Source organism: Xyrauchen texanus, chromosome 44 (assembly GCF_025860055.1).
Source record: "Xyrauchen texanus isolate HMW12.3.18 chromosome 44, RBS_HiC_50CHRs, whole genome shotgun sequence".
Taxonomy (NCBI): Eukaryota; Metazoa; Chordata; class Actinopteri; order Cypriniformes; family Catostomidae; genus Xyrauchen; species Xyrauchen texanus.
In genome coordinates this window covers 20,102,669-20,128,594 of record NC_068319.1, presented here as the reverse complement: position 1 = coordinate 20,128,594, position 25,926 = coordinate 20,102,669, and the positions used below count along the sequence as shown (strand labels likewise).

Genomic DNA, 25,926 nt, shown 5'->3' with positions numbered 1-25,926 from the left:
ATAACATTTTCAAAGAAATAACGAGAAAAAAGCTCAAATATCCTCCATTAGTATGCTCTGTACATTCACAGATGCCTTTATTTCTGTGTATAAAAGGACCACAGATCAGTCAAATAGCAGGCAAACATGCAAAAGCTCCATTTGATCAAGGTAGCAGTCATCCAGTTTAAGAACACAGCTATATACATATATACAAATGAACATTTTGAACTTACAGTATATGGAAAGCAGAGACATTTAGTAACAACATGCTCACAGTCGCCTCACACTCCGTGTTGTTATAACATTCAGTACGATCAATCAACTATTCATTCACATGCTACAGATGATGTGCTAGGCCTAGGTGCAAAATGTATGTGTTCGAGTCCCTGTGGAACAATGCGGAGAGCAGAGTGGGAAATGAGCAGGCATAATTGTGGACTTTGTGCTGGGATCTAAATGACATTCTCGAACAGCTGCATGGAGCTCATGATGTTCTCGTCCTAATGAAACAGCAGAGGGAGAAAATATGTGTCAGTCAGATTGTTTCTGACAGTTTCAGTAAGAAATTTTAGCTGTCACACACTGACAGTACAAGCATCCATATCAACATAAATCAACTGAATGTTGACATATTATATCTGACATCCAACTCTGATCATTATGCCTTTGCATGGTTTGGAACCTTAAATATTTCTGGAAAGGGTATGAAAGCAACATGATTTAAAGAGCTCATATCAGACATTTTTTTTTTTTAAAGTGAGCTGTTTGTAGCTTGGTTTCGATATACAGTCTTCTTGGACTGGGGAGGAAGTTTTGAAAGTTACAATATACTTTCATACAATTAACTCTTTTATCTCATGTTTATCTTTAATAATTTTACCTCTTTAAATGTATGCCTGGCCTACCTTCTGACAGGTCTCTATGAACTCATCAATGGTGACCACACCATCTCTGTTTCGGTCCATTTTCTGTGAAACAAATGTGATTTCAGAACTTTGCAGGTTCTGCAAGCAGGTGGTCATGGCTTTATGATAAAGGTTGACATTGGATTGCTGAAAGATCAGTACCTGGAAGAATTTCTCCACATGTTCAAATGGATCATCCTCTTTAACACTAGGATAAGTGTACCTGCCCATCATGTCATAGATGGACTTCATGATTTCCAACATTTCCTGCAGAAAGTGACTCCATTTTAATTGCATTAATAATGGCTCAAACTAATGAAGCTATGTCCATTCGGTTAGCTCTGATTCTTAATACCTCTTTTGTGATGTAGCCATCTTTATTTATGTCATACAGGTTAAAGGCCCACCTCAGTTTCTCTGTCACAGAACCTCGAAGCAGAACAGAGAGGCCAATTACAAAGTCCTGTCAAAACACATGTATTCAAATGCTTAATTTTCCAAGTTGTGATGGTTTGGTTAATTAATCTTACGATTTATATGAATATGAACAATTGAGTTAATGGGGGACAAGTACAAAAGACAAATACAAGTTTTTAAAATAGCTCTTACTATTTAACAATGTTCCTTACTTCAAAGCGTATAGAGCCGTTTCGGTCCAGGTCAAATGCATTGAAAAGGAAGTGTGCATACTTGGATGCATCTGGAGAAGATAAATCATTAACTCTATATTCCTTTAAAAAATATTTAGATTCAATAACTTATACCAGACAAAAAGTTTGGACAATAAAATATATATATATTTTTTTTTTATGTGAACATTAGAAACAAATTTAGCCATGTGTCCAATTTTTTGAATGGTAGTGTAATTTTAAAATGAAAAAAAGCATGCAATCGTGATCAATATACTATATTTAAAAATTATTACAATGTGCTTATATTAAATTCATCATACAAATAATATTATAAAAATATTATTTATATTTTTAAACATTCATCCTTATGACATATTCATATTGAGTCAATTTGTCCATTAGCATTTGCTAGAAGCATTTTATTACCATAATGTACTTAATTATTATAAATGTAATTAATAATAATAATAATAAAACACCAATTATCACCAAATGAAAGTGGAAAATGCAACATCACACTACCTCCTTGGGGGAAGAACTGGGAATATATAGTTTTAAATGTTTCCTCATCCACCAATCCACTAGGACACTCCTATTCCGAAACATGACAGATAAAAAGAAGAAACTTTCACTCAAAAGAACAACAAATAAAAAACATGACAAACGTATATTAATAATTCAACCATAAATGCAAATTCTGTCATCATTTACTCACCCTAATGTCGCTCCAAATACATACGACTTCCATGGAAGGTGATTGTTAAAAAGTCTACACAGGTTTTATCTACCATATAATGACAATGAATAGTGACAGTGGTCTGTCAAGCCACAAAAAGACAGATTGGATGCACTTTATTCTAGTGATGTCCCGATACCATTTTCTTTTTTGAGAAAAAGTATGAGCACGAGATTTCCTTTTTGGTACTTGTTGATATTTATAAATATATTATTAATAATAATAATATAATAATTATAATTATAATAAATCAAAGGTAAATCACTGATATACTTTTTCCATTTAGCAGGAAAGCCCTTTCTGTTTCAATTGTGTTTTTGAAGATAACTTCTCACCTCTGGAAAAGTAGGTCGCCATGTGATGCACACAGCAAAGAAAATGCAATTTACTAAATATTTCATACACCTGTCATGACTTTGCTATCTAATGTATAAAAGGGGTACTATATGAAAATTCTGTTTAAACAAACAATGAGAAAGAAGAAGAGGAAGAACAAGACAAATAAGAGGTTCAAACTGAGAATGGGTAGCCTGGGTAAAGGAAGAGAATATAGGAGGAAGAAATTATGAGAAAAGGGGAAGGTTTTCTCAACTCTTTCAGGGGTGAGTACTGCATTGAAAAGTTGAGGAAAGATTTTTGTATTGGAGCATTTTTACGAGTGCATGAGCACGGTATCGGATCTGATTCATCCCTACAATGTTCCAAGTCTTCTGAAGCTATACGATAATGACATTTCAAAATTCGTTAAGCATGAACTGAAAATCGAAAGTTGATATTCACTCTCAAATAAAACCAATAGAATCAAATAAAGTGCTAAAATCAATAATGGTGGGAACATTGATAGAATCAAACCTCATTGGTTTTCGTTGCGTTTGTCATGTCACGCATTTTGTCATGAGATGCAATGAGAACCAATGGCTACATTCACACAGTCAATGTTTAGGCTGACAACTGCATTTACTTACACGTGTGTGTCTTAAATTATCCTGTTCATTCATCTTTTTTAGTAGTGGCTTGAATACTGTCTATATGAACGAACAACCAAAGTCACAACTGTATTCTAACAGCTGTAACCATAGTGACATTAACTGAAGTAAATATTAAAGATGGCGACGTTCATAACACATGCATGTCTATTCACCATAATGCTGCATTATTAAATAAACAAGTCCAAATGAGTCACAAGTTCATTCATCAGATCATAATAGACCGACAGCGGCTTCAAATGCTTTTTAACCGCATGCAGAGCACAATGATTGTCGAGCGGCTCTGTGAAAGAAAGCCGCTGGAACTTCTGATGACATGCAGCTCATATCTCTGTCTCTGTGAGTGAACAAAACCCCTCATGAATAACCATTCTGTGTGTGAATGCAACTGCATCAAGCACTCAAAACAGGTCTGACAAACATATTGTGAACAGACCAACGAGTATCGATTCCTTCATCAATTACTTTTATGGTGTTTTTTTATGGTCATCGTAGCAAATCTGCCCTACAAAGGCAAAACACCGTAATATCATGTTTGGTCAAAAATGAGTTAATGTCATTTTTGGGGTATTCAAGACCTCCTTTATCATGTGAATAAATATCGTGAGTCAATTTGATTGTTTTAACGTGAAATTAAAGGGCTATGACAACCGTAACATCCAAAACCATACGAGAAACCACAGCAGAACGCCGTAACAGTTATTACGGCTCTTAGCCATTGTTCCGGCACTCTGAATTTGAGTTAAGGTGTTCTGACTTTGTTTTGCCTGGCATCAAGAGAGATGTTACGGTGCCGCTGTGATGTTACTGTACTCTGGCTTTGTCATACTGTCAAAGATTACCGCTCTTTTATTGTCACCAAACCGCGTAACATACACACGACACATCTTTGAAATAAAGTGTAGACTGCCGACTGATTGTTTGTATTATTACTCTGTGATAGCAATGTGATAGGGCGATGGTTCAGATCTGTCAATGTCAGTGACAGCCCGGAGCTTGCTAAATTTAATCTGTGTCACTTAAATTAGCGCTAACGTTGACGCTGACACTCACCTCACATCAGATGCTGAAAACCAAATATTAAATACAGAGGCATCCTACCTTTCCATGCAATCCGATATAATCCATAGAAGATATAATCCATAGCAATGCACGTCATCTGCTGTATCCACAACAATCCATACGTGTTTGAGCCATATTTCCTTCTTGCAGGTGTTCACGTCAGATTTTACAGCTGGTTATCGCTAACGTCCGTACAAAGTAGGCTAACCTAAATAGTAAAAGTAATTCCAACTTTTTTTCAGTATACTCTGTCTATATTATCTCAGAATTAAAAAGTAGTAATCCAAGTCGAGTTCGTTGACTGAGGATCTTGAGCAGTTTGGTGGCCTTAACCTTAACCCTTTAACTGTCACCCCTCCCCTTTTTTCGCATAGACATGAAAATCACTATCCAAACTTACATGGTTGTATTTCAAGAATGCTTTGTCATATATACCTATGGACAAGTTGTGTTCCAAATTTTAGGTTGATATCTCAAAAATTAGCTTTCAGTAAGATTTTATTTGGGCGCAGTAAAAAACTTGGAATGAGCAGTCTCTAATCTCTAATGTATTGGTCCAATGTTTAATTAATTATTACTCTATATCTTGCATTTAAATACATATACCTTTGTATTCAATTATAATTAAATTATCTTTATTGTGAAAATATTTATTGTATTTATTCATACTGTACATACTGTACTGCAAAGTAACTTATCTGTTATACTGTTTAACTGTGTTAGTGTTGCCGCACTATCCTGATCATTATAGCACTAAATAGAAACAACCAAAGGTCTTCTATATAATTTAAAACAAATACCATGATGACTAGACCTTGGTTAGGTGTTCTTATAATGGATGTAAGTATGGTGAACAGCAAGTAAATATTGATTATATGTCAGTTACGGCCTTTTGCCTTTGCATGACTCCTGATTTTTGGCACATGATACAAAGGCAGAGTACAGTAACTGCCAAACAAGGGTCAAAGGTCAATTTTGAGCTCAAGATTTTTTGCATACAAACATTTCTTCAGTATAGCAACTAGTTGTGAAATTTTGGGAGTCCTACCTATAATACTTTTGTCTGGACAAAACAGAAACTTTAAAGTCATTTTTCTCAGTTTCACACTCTAGTGAGTTAAGGTCTTTTGCTTTTGCAGGGCAGAAATAAACCCTGTGAAGTCTTTTAAAAAATGTACCGTAATTTCCGGACTATTGAGCGCACCTGAATATAAGCCGCACCCACTGATTTTTAAATAAAATATCATTTTAAACATAAATAAGCCGCACCTGTCTATAAGCCGCAGGTGCCTACCGGTACATTGAAACAAATGAACTTTACTCAGGCTTTAACGAAACACGGCTTGTAACAAAAATAAATAGGCTTTAACGAAACACGGTGTGGCAGCGGGGCGTGGTCAAGCGCCCGTCCGGAGAGAAAAGCGGTAAGGCGCTTACACCTTAGCTAAATTATGTCTAACACCGGTGTCTAATTTCAGTAAGCATGGGGAGAGCGGCTTAAAAAGCAGCAGCCACAGAGCTGAGAGAGTGACACACGTCAGTCTAGTGTTGGCGCATAGAAGAATTGAGAAACTTTATAAAATTGATTGTAAACATTGCTGTGGCCATTAAAAGCCTTACCTGGAACGTCAAGAGCCCTGCTGAAAACTGTCACACTGGTGCCCGTGTGACAGTTTTCCCAAGGACACGTGAAGCAGGGCACTTGAAATTAGACACCGGTGTTAGACATAATTTAGCGCAGGTGTAAGCGCCCTTACAGCTTTTCTCTCCCGGACGGGCGCTTGACCACGCCCCCGCTGCCACACACGGCTTGCAATAAAACATTTGCAGTAAATAGTAGCCTACCAAGAAAGTAATTGGTCACTATCTTCCTCGTCCTGTGCACTGAAACCACTGAAGTCATCTCCTTCGGTGTTGGAGTTGAATAGCCTCAGATTTTGTCTTTTTGCACTGAGTCAATTCCTCAAGCTGCTGTTTCCAATGTCTTATCATCGACTCATTAAGACCAAGCTCCCGTGCAGCAGATCTATTTCCTTTTCAACAGCCAGATCAATCGCCTTCAACTTGAAAGCAGCATCATATGCGTTTTTCCATGTCTTTGCCATGGTGAGGGTGACAAAATTACTACCGTAATCAGAATGATGGGAAGTTTGAGCGCGCTCGATTTAATCTAAACAGTAAACAAAAAAAGTTGTTTTGACCTTAACCCGTTCGGCAGTTTCATTGGTCTAATGAAAGCTTCATGCTGCCGAAAAACTGAGCACGTCACAGAATATTTATTTATTTATTTTTTTTTGTATAAAATTTGAAAGCGGGAAAAATCCATATATTAGCCGCGTCATTGTATAAGCCGCGAGGTTCAATGCGTGGGAAAAAAGTTGCGGCTTATAGTCCGGAAATTACGGTATGTTTAGCATTCCACATAGGAAAGAAAGTCATACAGGTTTTGAACGACATGTAAATAATGACAGATTTGCCATTTTTTGGGTGAACTATCCCTTTAAGAATCTTCATAAAAATTCTTGGCTCTTGAATGACAGAAGTCTCACATTTTTGAAGCCTCTGTAGAGTGACTGCAGCTCCTTCCTTGTGAACTTGGTCTGAGCCTGAAGCTGCTCCAGACCCTCTGGCTGATGTCGCACCATGGACAACTCCAAATCACCAACAATGCTGTCTGTTAGAAAGAGCAAGAAGGGGAAAACAGGGGTGGAAACCAAAAGAGAGGGGAGAGGAGGGGGTGTGAAGGTGGTAAGTAACTGATATCAGTTGGGGAAGAAGAGGACGTTCTAAGGAGAGAAACATGAAGCAGTGGTGGAAGGTGTGCAGGAGAACTGGAGTTGAAATGAGGAAGATAAAAGAGGACATTGTAAACAAAGGAAGAGGAGCTGCTTGGGAAACAGACATGGTAGAAGGGCTCAATAAGACATCCACTCACCATCTATGTGGCATGAGATAACATACAAAGGGAAGGGAGGAAATTTAGAGAGGATATAAAAAGGATGGAGAAATGGAGAAAAATACATTAGCTGGATTGCACCAAGATTGCATGACATTAGATGAATGTATTACCTCGTAATATGACTATATTTTATTTCTCTGAAAAATGTGAAATATCCAGCTGTTAACTTAAAGGTATAGTTCACCCAAAAAGAAAAAGTTTGTTATCATCTACTCACCCTCATGTTGTTCCAAACCAAAGTGAATGGTGACTGAGGCTGCCATTACACTTAACATCTCCTTTTGTAGAAATTTTTGGGTGAACTGTCCCTTAAACAGCATTTTTTATGCAACAACACATTTCTAATGCTTAAATTTAAGGTTGCATGACAAAACATTTTTACAGTGTGGCTGAAGAAATTACATAGGCCCGGGCAACGGAGTTGAGACGATACTGACTCAACTCGGAGATTGTAGAATCTCGCAAAAGTGTTAGGTGTTGCCCAGCCCGCTGCTCTACAAATGTCTGCTAGGGCAGTGCCCCTAGCCAGTGCCCATGAGGACGCAACACTCCTGGTGGAGTGAGCTCGGACCCGCAAGGGGGGGGGGGGGCACGGCCTGGGTGTGATAAGCCAGGGAAATGGCGTCGACAACCCAGTGGGCGAGTCTCTGCTTGGAGACAGCGTTCCCTTTCTGCTGTCCCCCAAAGCAGACGAAGAGCTGTGCAGAGCGTCTGGTGCTCTGTGTGCGGTCCAGATAAATACGTAAAGCACGTACTGGACACAGCAGTGAAAGGGCTGGGTCTGCCTCCTCCCGGGGCAGCGCTTGCAGGTTCACCACCTGATCCCTGAAGGGCGTGGTAGGAACCTTGGGCACATAGCCCGGTCGCGGTCTTAGGATCACAAAAGTATCTGTCGGACCGAACTCCAGGCAAGCGTCGCTAACAGAGAACGCATGCAGGTCCCTGACCCTCTTGATGGAAGCGAGCGCGATCAGCAGGGCAGTCTTGAGAGAGAGGGCCCTGAGTCCAGCTGAGTCAAGCGGCTCGAAGGGGGGGTCTCTGGAGGCCCGTAAGGACAACCGAGAGATCCCAGAAGGGGAACAGGTTAGGCCGGGAGGGAGTTATCCTCTGGGCACCTTTTAGGAACCTGACGATTAAGTCGTGCTTACCAAGAGACTTGCCGTCTACCGTGTCGTGGTGGGCCGCGATAGCGGCGACATACACCTTGAGGGTGGAGGGGGACAGCCTCCTCTCCAGCCTCTCCTGAAGAAACACGAGCACTGACCTAACTGCGCACTTCTGTGGGTCTTTGGCTCGGGAAGAACACCAGTCCGCGAACAGAAACCACTTTAGAGCGTAGAGATGCCTGGTAGAGTGGGCTCTGTCTTGATTGATTGTATCTATGATGGTCGGTGGTAGGCCGGCTAGATCTTCCGCATCCCGTCCAAGGGCCAGACGTGGAGGTTCCAGAGGTCTGGATGCGGGTGCCAGAGCGTGCCCCGTCCCTGAGAAAGAAGGTCCTTCCTCAGGGGAATTCGCCAGGGAGGGGATGTCGTGAGGAGCGTGAGGTCTGAAAACCAAGTCCGGGTAGGCCAGTAAGGGGCTACCAGAATGACTTGCTCCTCGTCCTCCCTGACCTTGCATAGCACCTGTGCAAGAAGGCTCACTGGGGGGAATGCGTACTTGCGCAGCCCCGCAGGCCAGCTGTATGCCAACGCGTCTGCCCCGAGGGGAGCCTCTGTCCGGGCATACCAGAGCGGGCAGTGGGAGGTTTCACAGGGGCGGAAGGGCATCTTTATAAAGACGCGTCCTTAAAAGGAAGTTCAACGCCGCTGTGTTTTGCTCTTTTAGAGGAAATTACTCTTTTAAATAAAATCACTCTTTTAGGGAAAAAACTCGTGAGAGTTTTTAAATCTGCACTGTCGATGCGCCCAGGGGCAGGAATGCACAGCCGTGCAAACAGGAGAAAGCCGCTGTTGTGCGCCGTAGAATCCAACAGCATGCAGCAGAGGGATAACAGGAACTCGGTGTGTACACGCAGCAGTTGCAGACACGACCATCGGCTCCGAAGAAATTTTCTGAATGAACTCCCGTATTTGAAATCCCGTAAATACCCGTATGTCCGGGGGCGGGACATGCAAATACTGGTTGCCAACTCTCATTGGCCTTTTTTCATAGTCTAGAGGTGAATATCGGCGCTCAAGAGAGACCCCTAGTGTCGCTTCTCTGACACAACGTGGAGAGAGAGCGACAGAAGGGGAACTATTTCTTTCTCAATGTTCTCCTTATCTTGTTTGGTTTGGTTAAGTTAGCAACAAATAATCTATTTGAACGCATTGGTACGTACAGATAAGTAATGCCTGCACCATTGATTAACATATCAACTGTCTTAAAAAGTAAAAAAAAAGTATTATGTTTGAGTTATATAATGTCCTCATCCATGTAAATCCATAACAGCACCACTTGTACAGAAACCTCTTGCAGCTTTGGCCTCCAAAGACCAGGGGTGTAAAGTAACGAATCACAAATACTCACAGTACTGTAATTAAGTAGTTTTTCCCAGGAATTTAACTTTTTTAAGAAGTTACAATTTTTTTTACTTTTACTTAAGTGCTGTAACTACTTTTACTGCGCTATTTTCCCACTGTCTGTGTTCGCTACTTCCCTGATTTAATTTTTATCTATCAACATGATTGGCTAGGGAGAGTTTTGTGACTCCCGTCAAATCATATCACATGTAAAAAACTTGAATGGCAGCTGCAGATCTGGCACCAACTGTAATGGATGTCGAGGATGCCTAAAGCTCAGTTTACTGCTAAACATATCGGCTGCACCTAAAAGGGCTTTTCGCAGTGAAAAAGGCCAATTGCTTGATCGTGTCATGTGAGTTTAACTTGCTTAAGCCAGATATCAGCATTAATCCTGTCTCTAATTTGAAGTAACATATAGAGGTGAATTTTATATTTCTTCTTACTAGATTCTGTGTGTCTATAAAGTAGCCTGTAATTTAACTATCTATCACTAAGATTATTGGGCTGATGTGAGAGATTAAGGCAATGTTATCAATAGGGCTGGGCATTAAAACAATCTTGATGTTTATCTGAAAAAAAAAAGAAGAGAGAGATGTCCTTTATATCGATGATAAACATTTGAGTTTAAACATTAAAGCTGCTTTGAAACAATGTGTGTTGTGAAAGGCGCTATACAAATAAAAATGACTTGACTAGTGCTCTTGTAAGGTTAGGTTTTAGGTTTAAGGTTCAGGGTAAGGAGGTAGGTTTTGTTGCTTTAACCTTAAAAACCTAATCTGTTTTCCATCTCACATTTGCTTTTTATGACACTGTAAAGGTTCCAACAATAAGGAAGGGAGTGGAAAGCACAGTGGCAGTCCAGGTAGGTCAACCTTTAAAGGCTTTTCAGTTTCACAAACATAGTCTTTGGCTTTTCAACTTCACAACAACGTTTCTCTAGTCTTTATGGTTTTACACACACAGCTTCACACTAACAATAAACAGTATCACGTAGACATTAATAAATAGCTTTCCAGCTTTGGGGTGTGTGTGTCTCGGACTCTCTCTGCCTCTCTAGCATTCCCGGCAGCCTTTTCAAGCCCATCACCGTCGTCACTGTAATGAGGTGTTACGTATCAATAATCACCAGGTGATGACCCTTAACGCTTCCTCTCTCCCCAATGAAATATGACTATGGTCCACCTACCCCAACCACCCGACTCAGGCCCGGGCAACATCAAGCCCTCCAACGCGCCTGGAGAGGGAAATCAGCCACAACCATCTGCAGCCCGGCTTTGGACCACCTTAAATTTGAATAGCTGAAGTGCCAGGTACCAACGAGTGATCCACGCGTTGGCATCCTTCAAGCGGTGGAGCCACTTGATCCTCTGCTATTGCCTGCCCACCCCAGCAGGTAATAGCAGAGGGTTAGGACCATCCAATTGATGGCAAGACACTCGTTTTCAATTGTGCTGTACTTAGTCTCTCTCAAAGAGAGCTTATGACTAATGTACAGCACAGAGCGTTCCACCCCCTCCACCTCATGCGAGATTACGGCCCCCAACCCCTCTCTGATGCATCTGTCTGTAAAATGAAGGGTCCAGCCATCGTGTCACACATCACACACCAAGATTTTGGTTTGCAGGACCCAACCACACACAATGCTTTGAATAATCTATTAAACCCTGGCCAATTGGCTCCCAGAATCAGTGGATAGGTGAGGTGGGAATTAACCGTGCCCTCTACTCTATATTTTACTCCCCGAAATTGAATAACGGTAGTCACTATCAGATATTTTTGAATATACCCATGCACACACCTCACCGTCACCTTGTGTTTTGTGGCCCTCGAAGGCAGGGTGCTGGTTTGGGTGGCACCACTCCCCATTTCCGGGGAGCGGGTATAGGGCGAAAGGGAGAAGAGGGAGTGGCAAGAGGGAGAGAGAGAGAGAGAGAGAGAGAGAGAGAGAGAGACTGGACAGCGGCTCGCCAGCTTCCGGGTAGGCCGCCATGTGGGCTTCGGCCAGCTGGACGGTGTCATTCACCGACATGGAGCAATTTGTGAATCTCTTTCCATTTGTATGTTAATATGAAACAATTCCATCTCCATAGGACTGCCTCTATATAAGTGATTCAAACTCAGCGTAGCTCTTAATTTAATGGCCTTGTTGCTGAAACAGCATTATAGTCTGAGTAAAATACAGTACATCAGCCATGGGGTATATTTATAGATGTGTCTAAATTGTTATACTGTCTTTAAGGGGAAATATGGGAGATATTTTGTATCTGTAATTATAACAAACTAAAGTACCCGGGCCGGTACAGTCTCAGGTTCAGTAAGTCATATGTAAAAGTGTGAATCATGAACATAATTGTACAGATTGGCATAGCATAACATTCTCTAAAGAATTTTTGAAATAAATGGAAGTCATTTTTTTTTTTTACTTGAAAGATCTCATCAACTTAATTTTACAATTAAAGGGAAAGTTTTAATTCTGTCAACATTTATTCACCCTCATGTTGATCCTAACTGGTATACTATATATGATATGATAATACAACATTTTTCTGCAGTTTTAATACTACATTAATAAACCATATATCCCACATTCAATAAGAAGTGCCACCATATCATGAAATCTCTCACCTACGCATGCTTCTCTGCTGAGGGATAAACAGAATACTCCAAATTATATAAATCTTTTAGAAAAATAAAATACATTGACTGCTCAATGTGGGAGTATTAATTTATTTAATAAATACATTTATCTAAATTCAACATTTTAGTTCAGGATAGTTAGTAATAGAGTACTTACTACACAGCCGGCACAGTCTATTTTTGAAATATTAGTATGTGAAATAGAACAGCTGAGTTCAGAATGGCACACTACCATACTGCTCTTACTTTTTTCCATTTCTGCTGCATATAGCTATGGTAGAACAGTAAGTGTAGTATGGTAGTATGCCATTCGAAAACACAACAATTACGCAATGATAAATGTTTCAAAAACTAGTATGTTTATGTTAAGGTACTTTGTTGTCACAAGACCTTATTATGTTGTATGGTTAATTAAATGAGTGTTTTCCAGTTTTCACCTCGGAAACATAAACAGGTATTTTGCATTTTTAATCCAGTTTTGTATATAAACTTAAATTATCTTTTCTCTTGGAAGTCTAATCAAAAACTTGCGTCAAAGAAGAAGATACAAGATAAGGTTGTTAAAGGTGCACACACTGTTAAAGGCAGCATCTTGGAATTATAATGACATGTAAGAAGTGTGGATGCAGCATCATGTAAAATCCATAGTTTTTGGTTACCACCATAGAAAATCATAGCAATTTGCTATTCGCAGTTAGCTGTGATTAATTTATTCTGCGAGCAAACGTGTGCAATAATTAACCTGCATATATTTTCTTGTGCTTTTAAACTTTTAAATTTTTAAACTGAACATATGAAGTTGACTTTTCACTAGTTGCTAAATGTTATAACAGTTTGTGTGGCATTTCAATGCACTTAAACCCCAAGCTATATTTGTATTCAAAAAGTGTGTAGCATTTCCCATATCTAAAGACACACTGCCATCTGTGGGCTCACAGTGCAAAGTACAATGGGAACAAATGAAGTCAGGAGAGTTCAGTTGACCTTTGGCTGCTTGGGATTCTGTCCGGGTTTCTTGCTCTGATCCATTCTAGATGAATTTAGCCACCTCTGGCATATCTCTATTTCTATTTCTCTCCTGAACTATTGTTTCTTCTTTGTCCATTCAAACACACATAGTTTTCTTCCTGTATATTAGCTAACAATATCATCATTATATCATGGCATGTATGCATTATATATTACTGTGTAATAAATCTTTTGCAAAAAGTTTAGTGTTTGTAATAAGTTTTCTTGACTGTTACTAAGGTTATGGGTTTGATTCTCAGGAACACATGCTCATGCACAAGTGGGACCCCGCAGTTTTCGGCCGATTGAGCATGTTGAATTGCCAGCGGAGCCCGTCGGTAAGACAAATCAGTCTGATTGGCTGTTCAGCTTAGCAAGCCAGGGGCCGGTTGTAGCAGCCATTTGTATGTTAAAACTTAGCCTAGTTGTTGTGAAATGGGCATTAAGCCACAATTAACGCACTACTAAATGTTTGAGCGTTGCACCATTAAACTCAGGCAGTATGTAACCCTACGTATAAACTAAATATTTACGGAAGCCTTTGACCAGGAATAACGGTTGGAATAAAAAAGCAGACTGATATTTTAAGAGATCAATGAGGTCATGTTATGCGTGACAGGATTAAATCCTTTTGACATACATAAGATGTTGACATTTACACTCATTTACATTTACGAGAGAGAGAAAAAACATACTTTTATGTGGCTCTTCAGCATGAAACCATTCTAACGGTGCTGTTTTCAGGGTATATGAATAAATAAATATATGTCTATTTTTCCAACCTGTTGTATTAGTATTTATCACCCCTTATTTATTTTAGATACAATTCCTATATATTGTTATTTACACAGAGCAAATATACTATTTATCAAATCTACTGTTATAACGTATCACATTTCAGTGGGGAAATAATTTATTACAGCTGACATGTACGTGAGCAAACATGGTTTGTACATCAACCATAACAAATCAAACTGAAATGTACAGCTTATCAACACTTCTGTGTACAAATTTGAAGGTTGCTTTTTGGATCAATACAAGTAAATGTCATATTATATGACTATGCATCACTTTACAGAGAGTTTACAACCTACTAGTTAAGTCATGCCTTTAGAACAGGTGGTGCAACCAAATTAAGCACTGACTTAGTTACAAACTAACTAGTCGTTAGTACTAAGCCCTTAGTGTGAACTTCACGTCTCAATTTATGTGAGATCTTATGCACAGCTGGTGCAACCCTTCCCTGTTCACAACTAGAAAAACGGTGACGAAATCAAGCAAACGACGAAGTCTAGAGGGCACACGCACAGAAGGCTCTCCTCAATTTTCATCTTCATCTCATCTGAGCATTACAATACATGAATATTTTCAGAACGATATTGTCGTCTGGAATGAAGAAACTGAAGACCAACTGACCAACATGATTCAGGAGAGGCCAGCTCTGTACATTACAGAAAAACTTTATGCCAACCTAGTGGTGAAAGCAGAACTTTGGCGTGAGGTCGAAAACAAACTTGTTGTATCATGGAAGATTTTATTTTTGGCCATTGAGCTCTTTAACAGAAACTGTTCATAATTGTTTGTGTTATTGTAAATATAATAATTTTTTTCTGTTTACCAAAATAAGCCAGGCTTATTAAACTTTTCTAAATTTGGCTAATTTGTATGATATCGTGCGACTGCACTCGTTTGAATTCCTACGACTTTCACTACAGCCAATGACTTCGCTGAACATCGTTTTCAATACATGACAATTACTTGCTTCTATCACACACAACAGCTTCCTAACATGTTTACAAACTCTACTGATTGGTTAAGTTTAGATAAGGGGTTTGGGTTAGGGCATAGTTTTAATAAGTATGTCTTTATGCATGTAACTCGTGCCTACTTCCGCATTAGACATCCGGGAAGTTGCACATGATGAAGTCGTACGAGTTTATGCGATCAACATCGTGCGAGACCTTAAAAAAGAACCAACTCGTAAATTATGTATGACTTCTCATGAGATCAAGTTGGTATATACGTTACAAGAAACTTGCACCCTCAGGAAGTTTTGAAGTACAGAAGACTGGCAGGCAGCAATGGATCCTGACACTGCTGCAGTTTTTAGAGCCCCACACAAAAAGGAAGGAGACTTTCCAGCTTCTTTCATTTACTTATTGTAATTCGCTTTGGATAAAAACATCTGCTACATGACAAAAATGTAAATACAAATTTGCAAGAAGTGGCCACTTATTGTCCAGGTGGGGATTTCTACCCCACTATTCACATGTAGCCTTCCATACGTTAACTTGGTTTCACTCTCCCATTATGTTCCACACTGTGCCATGAAGTGCATCATTCTAAAACCAAAAAAAAAAATCAATTTGTCTACACTGTGAGAGAAGCTTATTCACACCAGGCATTTAACGCCTGACCACACCCCAACCAAATGGAGCCCAATTTTCTGGATATTGTTTTAACAATGCCCTGTTATTGTTATGAACGCTTGGCAAACATGTGTAAGAATCTATGGTATTACATTTTATATTAGGTATTAAAATCCCTCTCATTGAGAATTTATTTTTATTTTAAGGAACCGTCGGCTGAGAATGATTCCTATTCACCCTCAGATGGCACCAACAGTGACACACGGACCAGCACCCCTGAAGAGCCCAGCTTCTTTGAGGCTGAGCCAAGGTCCAGTACTCTCCTAGCAGAATCCACCAAAAAAGTTTCCCCCACATTTACTGCCACATTTCCAGAATGAGGTGGACAACTACATCTTCAAGTATTCAGTGGGCCAGGGTCTGGCATGAGAAACCTCTGACTGATAATTTACTTCTGTAGGTCAGCGTCTTGTCACCAGGGACAGTCGATTCCCGAAATGTAGGGCAGTGTCTTGAATGTTAATGGTGGTTAGAAAGACTCAAAAACAGTTCGCTAGGATGCCAAAAGCTTTTTACACCACCCTCCAAGCTCGTGACAGCCTGTTATTGAAGATGCGTTGCTCTACAGATAGCCTGCGGTTTGAATATGGCTTCATGAGGTACTCCTTCAAGGGAAATTCCTCTTCTGCCACAGTGCAATAAGGAGCCAGCTGGTCAGAGGTTGGAAGTGTTGCAGGGTTAGGGATGTTGGATGTTGATTCTCTGGGGCATCCTGCAGTGAGCATCCACCAAACACTCTGACATTTGAAATCCGCCCATTGCAACCAACATCTACTTAAAGGAATCTGTAACTTCTCTCGACCAGTGCCATTAGAACTACAGTATGTAAAATGTATGCTTGTAGTTGTAGAATGTTGATCCAGTTCCTGTGGGGTGGGGGTCCATTTTCTGGCAGTGTACGATCAATGTTACAGCATTTAAATGGAAAATGATTGTGCTAATTTAATATATTGGTTTCTGCGGATTAAGGCAAATCAGAAATGTACAGCTTTGTTATAATCCTCCAAATTCCCTTTTGGAAGGAAACCTTCCCAAATGCTTGGCTCACAACAAAAGCATTTATTACTTATAATACTCTTCTTAAGAGGCTTAAGTAATAATAGCATTTAAAAAGTTTAAAGCAATTGCCAGTCTCCATTCTTAGGCAGATACGGCGCAAATAAATAAAAAAATACTTATATGTGTTGATAATGCAGTGTGTTTTGTCAAAGTTTTGAGTCCCAGATTATTTTATTGTTTGTGACAGAGGGAGCCTCTAAAAAGGAAACAGCTTTAAATCTTTAGAATACAAGTTTGTAAGAAATGTTATTTTGCCTCTTTCTTTTAAAATGCACACAAAACGGATTTCAGTAATTACACTGGATCAAGCAAATACAATTGAGGAGTAAATAATCATGTTATATTACGGACTAATGGGTTGACTGAATAAAGGAACATATTCTACATGAGATGACACTAAAGGCTGAGAAAAATGCTGAGTGGATAGAGGGATTTAAGAGAACTGGATCTCAGCCCTGCAGATGTAGACGGAAACACGTTATATTACTCACTGTCTTTATACACAAGGGTTCTCTGTCAATTATTTACACTGAATGTTGCAGCACAGACACACACTGTCCCCTTTTGCGTCCTTGGGCAGACTGCATCTGGCACAAGTAACATAGTTAAGATGATACAAACCTGGCTTACAACAGCTATGACTAAAACATCTCAGTCTTTAGAAAGATAATGAACTAAAACAACACCATATGAGTGAGAAAAGTAGAAAACCAAGAGCAGCCAGGAGGAGGATCAGTGAAGGATGATGAAAGCAAAGATCGAGAGAAAAAAGGAGTGAGAAAGTGATGTAGTAAGAAAAGGAATATATGACATTATGCTGCAGGCCCAATGTTTGTACATCATGATCTCCTCTCCTCTCTAATTTTCTCCCTTCACTCCTCCATCTGGACCATAGCATACAGCGATCATAACATTTTCATAGTTTTTCAGATCCGTACTTGAGCCCTGGGGCGCCGCACTAGCGATGATCCATTTGACCAGACAGCATTTCATGAGGGATTTGCGGGAGATGCTTGGCTTCTGCCACTTTATACCGCTCTCCTTCTGCCCACTGGGGTCCCCGTCCTGCCCGTTAGCATCAGCCAGCAGACCTCCATCTACACCCTTCAGTCCATCTGCCTGGAGCAGAGAGACAATGAGAAAACACATTACAGGAGCATAGATCTTAAAAGCAATTCAAAGAGGTTAAGCATAGAGGAAAGCAATAGAAAGACTATCTTTTAGACTATAAACTATGACAGATTTCAAAATTCAGCTGTATGGTCAGGTTGATTGCTTGGTAGTGCTTGTGTGCAATTTTTATTTTACCACAGGCATTGTAAGATGGCAACATTACATTAAAATTACAGTTAAAGCAAAAACAGGCAGTAGCAGCAACTGGCGAAATACCTACTCCTAATTCATTGTAGGTTCAGACCACACAAAACAAGTTATTCTTCCAAAAGCGTAGTATAAATCTAGTATTGTGTATTATTCACCCAGAAGCAACACATACAGTTGTGTGAGGTGAGACACACATTATAAAAGGCATGCTGAGAAGAAAATGTGTGATAAAGGTTAAAGTCAGAGTGAGAAAAGTATCTAAGATTTAGTAGCTGAATACAGTACATGAAAAAGAGAGAATAAAAAAGTTAAAAAGATCTTTCCTCAAGGAAATGTACTTGTCCTGAAATCCTTATTTAAATACACATCCAGTATCTATTAGCGTTTGCTTGTGTGTGCATCCTAAAATAAGCTATTATTCATCTTGAACGGCGCAAGGCATCGTGGGGGGCCAGTTAGCTTTGCTCTGAACATTCAGAACATCACTAAATAATTCAAACTCCCTAAAAACAGCATTAATAAAATATCAAAGTCCAGCATCTGGGGACATCGTTTTTGAGGGCTAACATGTGTCAAAGGCAAAGATTGCCATGAGAGAGAATCTGATAACTCATTAAAAAAAAAAAAAAAAGCAAGAACCATACAGAACATGAACAACTTCACTATTCCTTAACTCTCCTTCAAACACAAACAGTTTTAGCACTTAAAGAGATAGTTTGCTCCATACAAATTCTGTCAACATTTATTCACCCTCATGTTTTTCTGAACCCTTATGAATTTCTTTCTCCCATGGAAGATGGTTTGGAACAACACGAGGGTGACTAAATGATGAGAGAATTTTCCTTTTTAGGTGAACAAACCTTTTAAGAGTTTGTGAGTAAGGTCGTATGAGTAAAATGATTAAGAGCATGACATTTATTTGCTTGGCTACACATTTGCTCTGACAGCCAAAGGGAAATATTACCTAACCACATCAGGAGCAAATTAATCGCAAAGGGCAAGGCTCTATTGCATCTTTCCTGACAGCTGTTATTTGTGTGTTTCACTGTGATTTGGTTGGTAATAGGGATGGGATCGAGTACTCGGGTACTCAGCATGGCTGCAATGATCGGTCATGAAAACGATGATCGATAGTGATCATCTATGATGCGACTTTTCAATTAATTTGAAATTCAGTGACAATTACCTGACAACTAAACACAAATGTGTCAAAAAGGGAGCTTTTTAATTTTGAGATTGATTACGTTGTGATTTTGAGGGGTACATTGATTTTCAGAGACGTCATAGCAACTAAACTGATATACGATGCTGCAATGCTATCGTTACGATAATCAAAACAGTGAAATTAACTGTGTTTTGAACACCTGTCTATGCAAAACATTTGTTAAACACATTTTATTATCATTTAATATAAGAATATCACTGACTGTAAACCTCCCTGCCCTGGGTGCCAACAGGTAACGCACACCTGCATCTCGACGGAATCGGAGTTGAAGATTTCCGCAGTTAGAAGTTAGAAGTCCAACCTAAAGTATCATTCCGTTTCACTTTCCCCAGTTGAAAGGTGGAAATTCTGACACTGCGAGTTGAATGGAATGCTTCGTGAATCAACACAGAAACAGCAATATAGAGCATCATGGCTTTCCCCACAGGAGAGAACACTTGGGGAGACACACACACACACAACAGGCATGTGGCTGTGGACTCAACGCATAGACAAGTGTTTCAAACAGCTAGACAGAGTTCAGCGAAATGGAACAGAATGCAGCGTCTTCTAAACTGAACTTAAACATAAAACGCATATTAAAACACGATGGTTATGGCATCTCCTGTTATGCCAAATGCGATTTGAAAATAGATTGGTACATAATTTGGTACAATAGGATCTAGGAGCAGGTTCCAGAGCACAACTAGCTGTGCAGACTCTAGAGCAGCACTGGCGGAGCATATCCCTTAGCAGCTTTATCTGAGCAGATTCTAGAGTGGCACAATCTGAGAGCAAGACTAGATTAGCAGACTCAAGAACAGCACTAGCTGAGCAGATTCCAGAGCAGAACTATCTTATCCGGATCTAGAGTGCCACTAGCTAAGTAAGATTCAGAGCAGCGCTAGCTGAGCAGAAGCTAGAGCAGCACCAGCTGAGCAGGATCTAGAGTGGCACTGTTTGAGCATGATCTGGAGCAACACTAACAAGCAGATTCAAGAGCAGCACTATTTTATCAGGATCTAGAGAGGCACTAGCTAAACAGGATCCAAAGTGGCACTAGCTGAGCCTGATCTAGAGTGGCACTAGCTGAGCAGAATATAGAGCAGCACTTGCTGAGCAGAATCTAGAGTGACACTACATGGACACAATCTGGAGTGGCACTAGCGAAGCAGGATCTAGAGTGGCAGAATCTAGAGAGACAGTAGCTGAACAAGATCTAGAGTGACACTAGTTGAACACAATCTAGAGCAGCACTAGTAGCTTAGCAGATCTAAAGAAACACTAGCTGAGCAGAGTCTTTAAGATCACTATCAGAACATATTATAGAGCATATGTAGCCTAGCAGGCTCTAGAGCCGCATTAGCTAAGCATATTCTAGAGCAGTCCTTGCTGAGCAGAATCTACAGCAGCACTATCTGGACAGAATCTAGAGCAGCTGTTGCAGAGCAGGCTCTAGAGCAGTACTAGCTGAGCAGATGTTTTAAGTGCACCATCAGAACAGATTAAAGAACACCTGTAGCCTAGCAGGCTCTGGAGTAGCACTAGCTGAGCATATTCGTTAAGAGTACCATCAGAGCAGATTATAGAGCACCTGTAGCCTAGAAGGCTCTAGAGCAGCACTAGCTAAGAAGATACTAGAGAAGGAGTCTGTAACCTTTTTGACATGGAGTGGCAGTTTTATTTGACTGGTGAATGGCTGTTCCTAGTTTTACTATGTATAGGTATGTATTTGAGTAAAATAATTTTTTTTTGTTTTATTCTATAATCTACTGACAACATTTCTCCCAAATTCCAAATAAAAATATTGACATTTAGAGCATTTATTTGCAGAAAATTACAACTGGTCAAAATAACAAAAAAGATGCAGTGTTTCCAGACCTAGAATAATGCAAAGTTAATATTCATTTTTAAACCACACAATACTAATGTTTTATTTTAGGGTTAGAACTCAGAAATTAATATTTGGTGGAATAACCCTGATTTTCAATCAAAGCTTTCATGCGTCTTTCACATTGCGGTTGTGACTTTATGCCACTCCTGGTGCAAAAATTCAGACACTGGAATGGAATGGCTGCCATGCATGTAGCTTATTTAAGAAACATTTGGAGTGGTTAATTTTTTACAGAACTGTATATATATACAGTATATGCATGTATGTGATTTTCCAAGGTTTGAGTCTTATTTTGCATTGTTCTATTTAAATCATTTATTTATTTTTCATTACCAACTGACTGTTCTTTGGATATTCTTCCAGCAAGGGTAGTAAAGCAAGCTTTTGACATTCTTGAACCCAGCATTTTGGCCATAATTAATAATAGCCTCTTAACAGGGGTTGGCCCTAAAACTTTTAAGCATGCCATTATACAGCATCTTTTGAAAAAACTAAACAAAAACAAATTAGGATCCAGATACTGTATCTAACTATTAACCAATTTAAATGACTTATTGATCAGGGTCCTCAGCAGAACTTGTGTTGTTGGACCTTAGCACAGCATTCAATACTGTTGATAATGAGATTCTATTATCATGACTTGAAAAGGTGGTGGGAATCCATGGTACAGCGCTTACATGGTTTAAGTCTTTTCTTTCAAATAGAACCTCCTCAGTTTCACTGTTTAATGGGGTTCCACAGGGGTCCATTCTTGGCCCAATCTTGTTTTCTTTGTACATGCTGCCCCTAGGGTCAATTTTTTGTAAGCATGAAATCTCCTTTCATTTTTATGCAGACGATATGCAGGTGTCTCTCCATTTGCAGAAGCATGATAAGAAGCAAATAGAGTCACCGTTGAATTGTTTGCATGAAATCAATCTATGGATGTTGTTGATTTATTTTTATTTAAACAAAGATAAAACTGAAGTTGTATGGATTGGAGTACCATACGTAAACCACTTTTTTGATCTGGGCATTTTACCCCCTTTCTGAAAACCAGTAGTGTGGAAATTGGGGGTTTTCAATGACAGTGATCACAAATTAGATATGCAGATTTATTCTGTGATTAAATCACGTTTTTATTACCTGAGATTAATAGCAAAAGTGAAGCCTTTTTTGGCTAGACGTGATGGTCTAAAAACCACCATGACCAGAGGTGTAGTAAAACTAGAAGATGGAAACAGCTTAAAGTTTACTTATTTGATTACTGATCACACGATTTTTATATTTAAAGATTTCTCGTGCCAGTGATTATCCCTCTGCGTGCCAGTACTGGCACGCATGCCATAGGTTGCTGACCCCTGTACTAAAGTTACACAAAGTGAACAGATTCTAGAGCAGCCCATTCTGAACCATTTCTAGAGCATCTGTTGCTGAGTAGAATATAGAGCACCACTATCTGAACTGATTCTTGAACACCACAGAGCAGCACTTTCTGAACCATTTCTAGATCAGCTATTGTTGAGCATAATCTAGATCAGCACTGGCTGAGTACATTCTTTAGCAGCACTATTTGAAAAGATTCTTGAACAGCACTATCTGAACAGATTATTGAGCATTTGTTACTGAGCAGAATCTAGAGCAGCACTATGTGAGCAGATACTAGAGCAGCATTTTCTGAACCATTTCTAGAGCAGTTGTTGCTGAGCAGAAAATAGAGCAGCACTATCTGAACAGATTCTTGTGTGCCACATTCTGAATGGATTCATCAGCAGCTGTTGCCAAGCAGAATCTAGAGTAGCACTAGCTGATTAGATTCTTTAGCAGCACTGTTTGATTCTTGAACAGCACATTCTGAACTGATTATAGAGTAGCTGTTGCTGAGCAGAATCTAGAGTAGCACTATGTGAGCAGATACTAGAGCAGCGCTTTCTAAACAGACTCTTGAGCAGCACTTTCTGAACTGTTTTAGAGCTACTGATCATACACAAAAGCAACACCAGCTAAGCAAATTCTAGACCAGCTCTATCTGAACAGATTGTTGAGCACATGTAGCTGAGCAAATTCTTTAGCTAAAGTAGGCTTGCAAGAACAAAATTAAAAGGGCAGAATACCAAATAGTATATTAAAGGAAATATAAATATTATAAACAGAGTTATGACTGCTGATAACCAAATGTCTCCAAACATTTGGTTATCATGAATACAGAGGAAAGCCAATGAAATCCATTTATACCTGGATGTGCGGAACATCATAGATGAATGTTAGTTTAAAAACTCTCTGGTTTGTACAGTGTCAAAAATGATCAGTCCTCAAGAAACTTTATTCTTACATTTACAAAATGTGTGCATGTATGCTATTAATCCCTACACTGTTACAAGGTTTTGGTTGAAATGCTCTCTGTCCAATTATCTTGCCTCAGTGCTGTACTTTGGGTGCTTCTCAGATTCCAATAAAAAATGTTATAGAAAGAAATGTTCTTATTTAGGGTTGGGCAAAATTTTCACTGATTCATTAAATACCATTCACAGTTATGTTTTGTTTGAATCTCATCACAGTTTCTTCCCTCTGCCAGCATGCAGGGCCAACATTAAATTGAAGACCCCCTATAGTCTAAAACTGTATCAAAAAGTATACTTTCTACACATTGTGATTTTCTAGTAATAACTACTTGCTTTAAATAAATGTGTTAATGGTCATAATATTGGAATACAAATATGGCTCATTTTTAAAATGAATTTTATTTCCACAATACATTTCATGTATTGCAGCTGGATTTAAAAAAAATAACAAAGTACAAAGGGATTTCAAGCCTTAAATATACCTGTGCCTCTGGTTTCACGTTTCTGCATCTTCTTGCACATTAGGAGAACTCCACACCAATTATTGGTTACTGGATGTTCCAGGAGCAAAAATAATTCAGTGAAAGGCAATTTTTAAAGTGACACGAAGTGTCAGATAAAAAGGACAGTATCAGGCAACAGACATTTGAACGCACTGTGCCTTTGCAAATACAGTATTAAGCTGTGCCACCATTGTTGTTGTTCTAGGTCATCAGTGTACACCTGCTTTTGTGTGTGTTTAAGTTCTTTTTTGTCTATGAAAGAGTGGATGAGGGAGAATTTGTGTATGGCATAAATAACACCATCATGGTAGGAATATGAAAAGTTATGATGTTGAATGACTTGTTTTAAAATATTGTTCTTGTTTCTTACTTCCCTTGTATTTAGTCCTAGGTTGTCTTGTTTATTATTCTTGTTTACCTTGTTAGTCCTTTTGTATAAATCATCTGTGTATTTGTCAATTATTTTTCTTGTAAGGCTGTAGTGTTTGTTGTGTTCTGGTTTCCTGTGTTTTTGGCATTTGATTTCAGTTAAAAGCTGCACTTAGATCCTCATCTTGCCTATCAGGACTTCAATAATTACAAGTTATTTGGTAGAAATTTGGAAGAGATATTGAAATGTAATAGGGCTCTTTTCCCTGTTTCCTCCAAAAGCTCTTAAGTTACGTTAGTCAAGGGACAGGAAGGGCATGATATCAAATTCTTGACACAGTCTGCTCTAAAGTAGTCTAAAGAAAGGCATAGTGTTACATAAAAATTAGATTAAAGGTTATAAGAAGTCACTAACCAACAGACTTGTTAGATGAAAACGGCTTGGGGCTCTTCCCAATACAATCACACACACATACAGTGTCTTCATGTAAAGCAAACCCACATTATTTGATGTGAACGATGAGCCTTCAAATAGTCTAAGGAACCCAATATGATTCAAACTGTGTAAGAAAGCAGGCAATGATATAAACGAGTTTGACCTTGGGCTCTACAATAAAAACGTTATAGGAATCAACCATCAACTAATTTAATAACAATGTTGTTAATTGAAACCATACATTTGACTGGTAGACCCTGATAAACAATGGAAAGATGCCCTGAAAGAAATGATTATATGTAATGGAGTTTAGAACAATTCATTGACAATATCGAAAAGGAAGAATAACATTTTTCAAGTTTTAAAACACCCTACAAACAAATTTAGGAACTGTTCCACATCGTATGGATATTCCAGTTTTGTGGTGGCTTGAAAAGTAAAAGGCACAGATATTGGCGGCAGAGTCAGGTTTACTTTCGTTGTGTTACAAAATGACTACATTTTGGTTGGAGACCAAATAATGGATTATTACCTTATATCAAATAATTTTATTTACAATAGTTACAGGTAAACAGCAACTTACCTGCATGATATCTGCTGGTTTTGTCTCTGTCGATAACTAAATGTGTCCTTACTGGAGGTGTTCACCCGTGTCTTTCTTGGTGGTCCTATAGACAGATGTGAATACAGAAGAATATCCCTGCTCGATCTACAGTGAGAGAGAGAGAGAGAGAGAGAGAGAGAGAGAGAGAGAGAGAGAGAGAGAGAGAGAGAGAGAGAGAGAGAGAGAGAGAGAGAGAGATGCATGTGTAACAGCCCCATTGCATATTGTGATTTTCAGTCATTCTGTAATTAAGTGTCAGTTATAACACATGTCCAAACCTAACGACCGCATATGTTTATTTGACTGAACATAAGTTAATGCATTAGGTATCATGAACTAACACTGAACACTATATTTTTTAAAGCAT

General features: G+C 39.1%; 1 protein-coding gene across 2 annotated transcripts; it reads right to left on the bottom strand.

Annotated features, from left to right (window-relative positions):
* Positions 1-434: 434 nt before the first annotated feature.
* Positions 435-25,618, bottom strand: LOC127636742 (calsenilin). 2 transcript variants are annotated; one of them, XM_052117437.1, is made up of 9 exons: positions 25,539-25,618; positions 17,844-18,024; positions 6,853-6,977; positions 2,042-2,111; positions 1,517-1,587; positions 1,243-1,350; positions 1,050-1,154; positions 888-950; positions 435-482 (listed from the first exon to the last, which is right to left on the bottom strand). In XM_052117437.1, exons 1-9 carry the CDS (start codon positions 25,542-25,544, stop codon positions 435-437), a joined length of 777 nt encoding a protein of 258 aa, XP_051973397.1. In that variant the 5' UTR covers positions 25,545-25,618. The 2 variants fall into 2 exon arrangements, with proteins under 2 accessions (XP_051973397.1, XP_051973398.1); XM_052117438.1 differs by lacking the exons at positions 17,844-18,024; positions 25,539-25,618 and adding an exon at positions 7,914-7,923.
* Between the last annotated feature and the right edge of the window lie 308 nt (positions 25,619-25,926).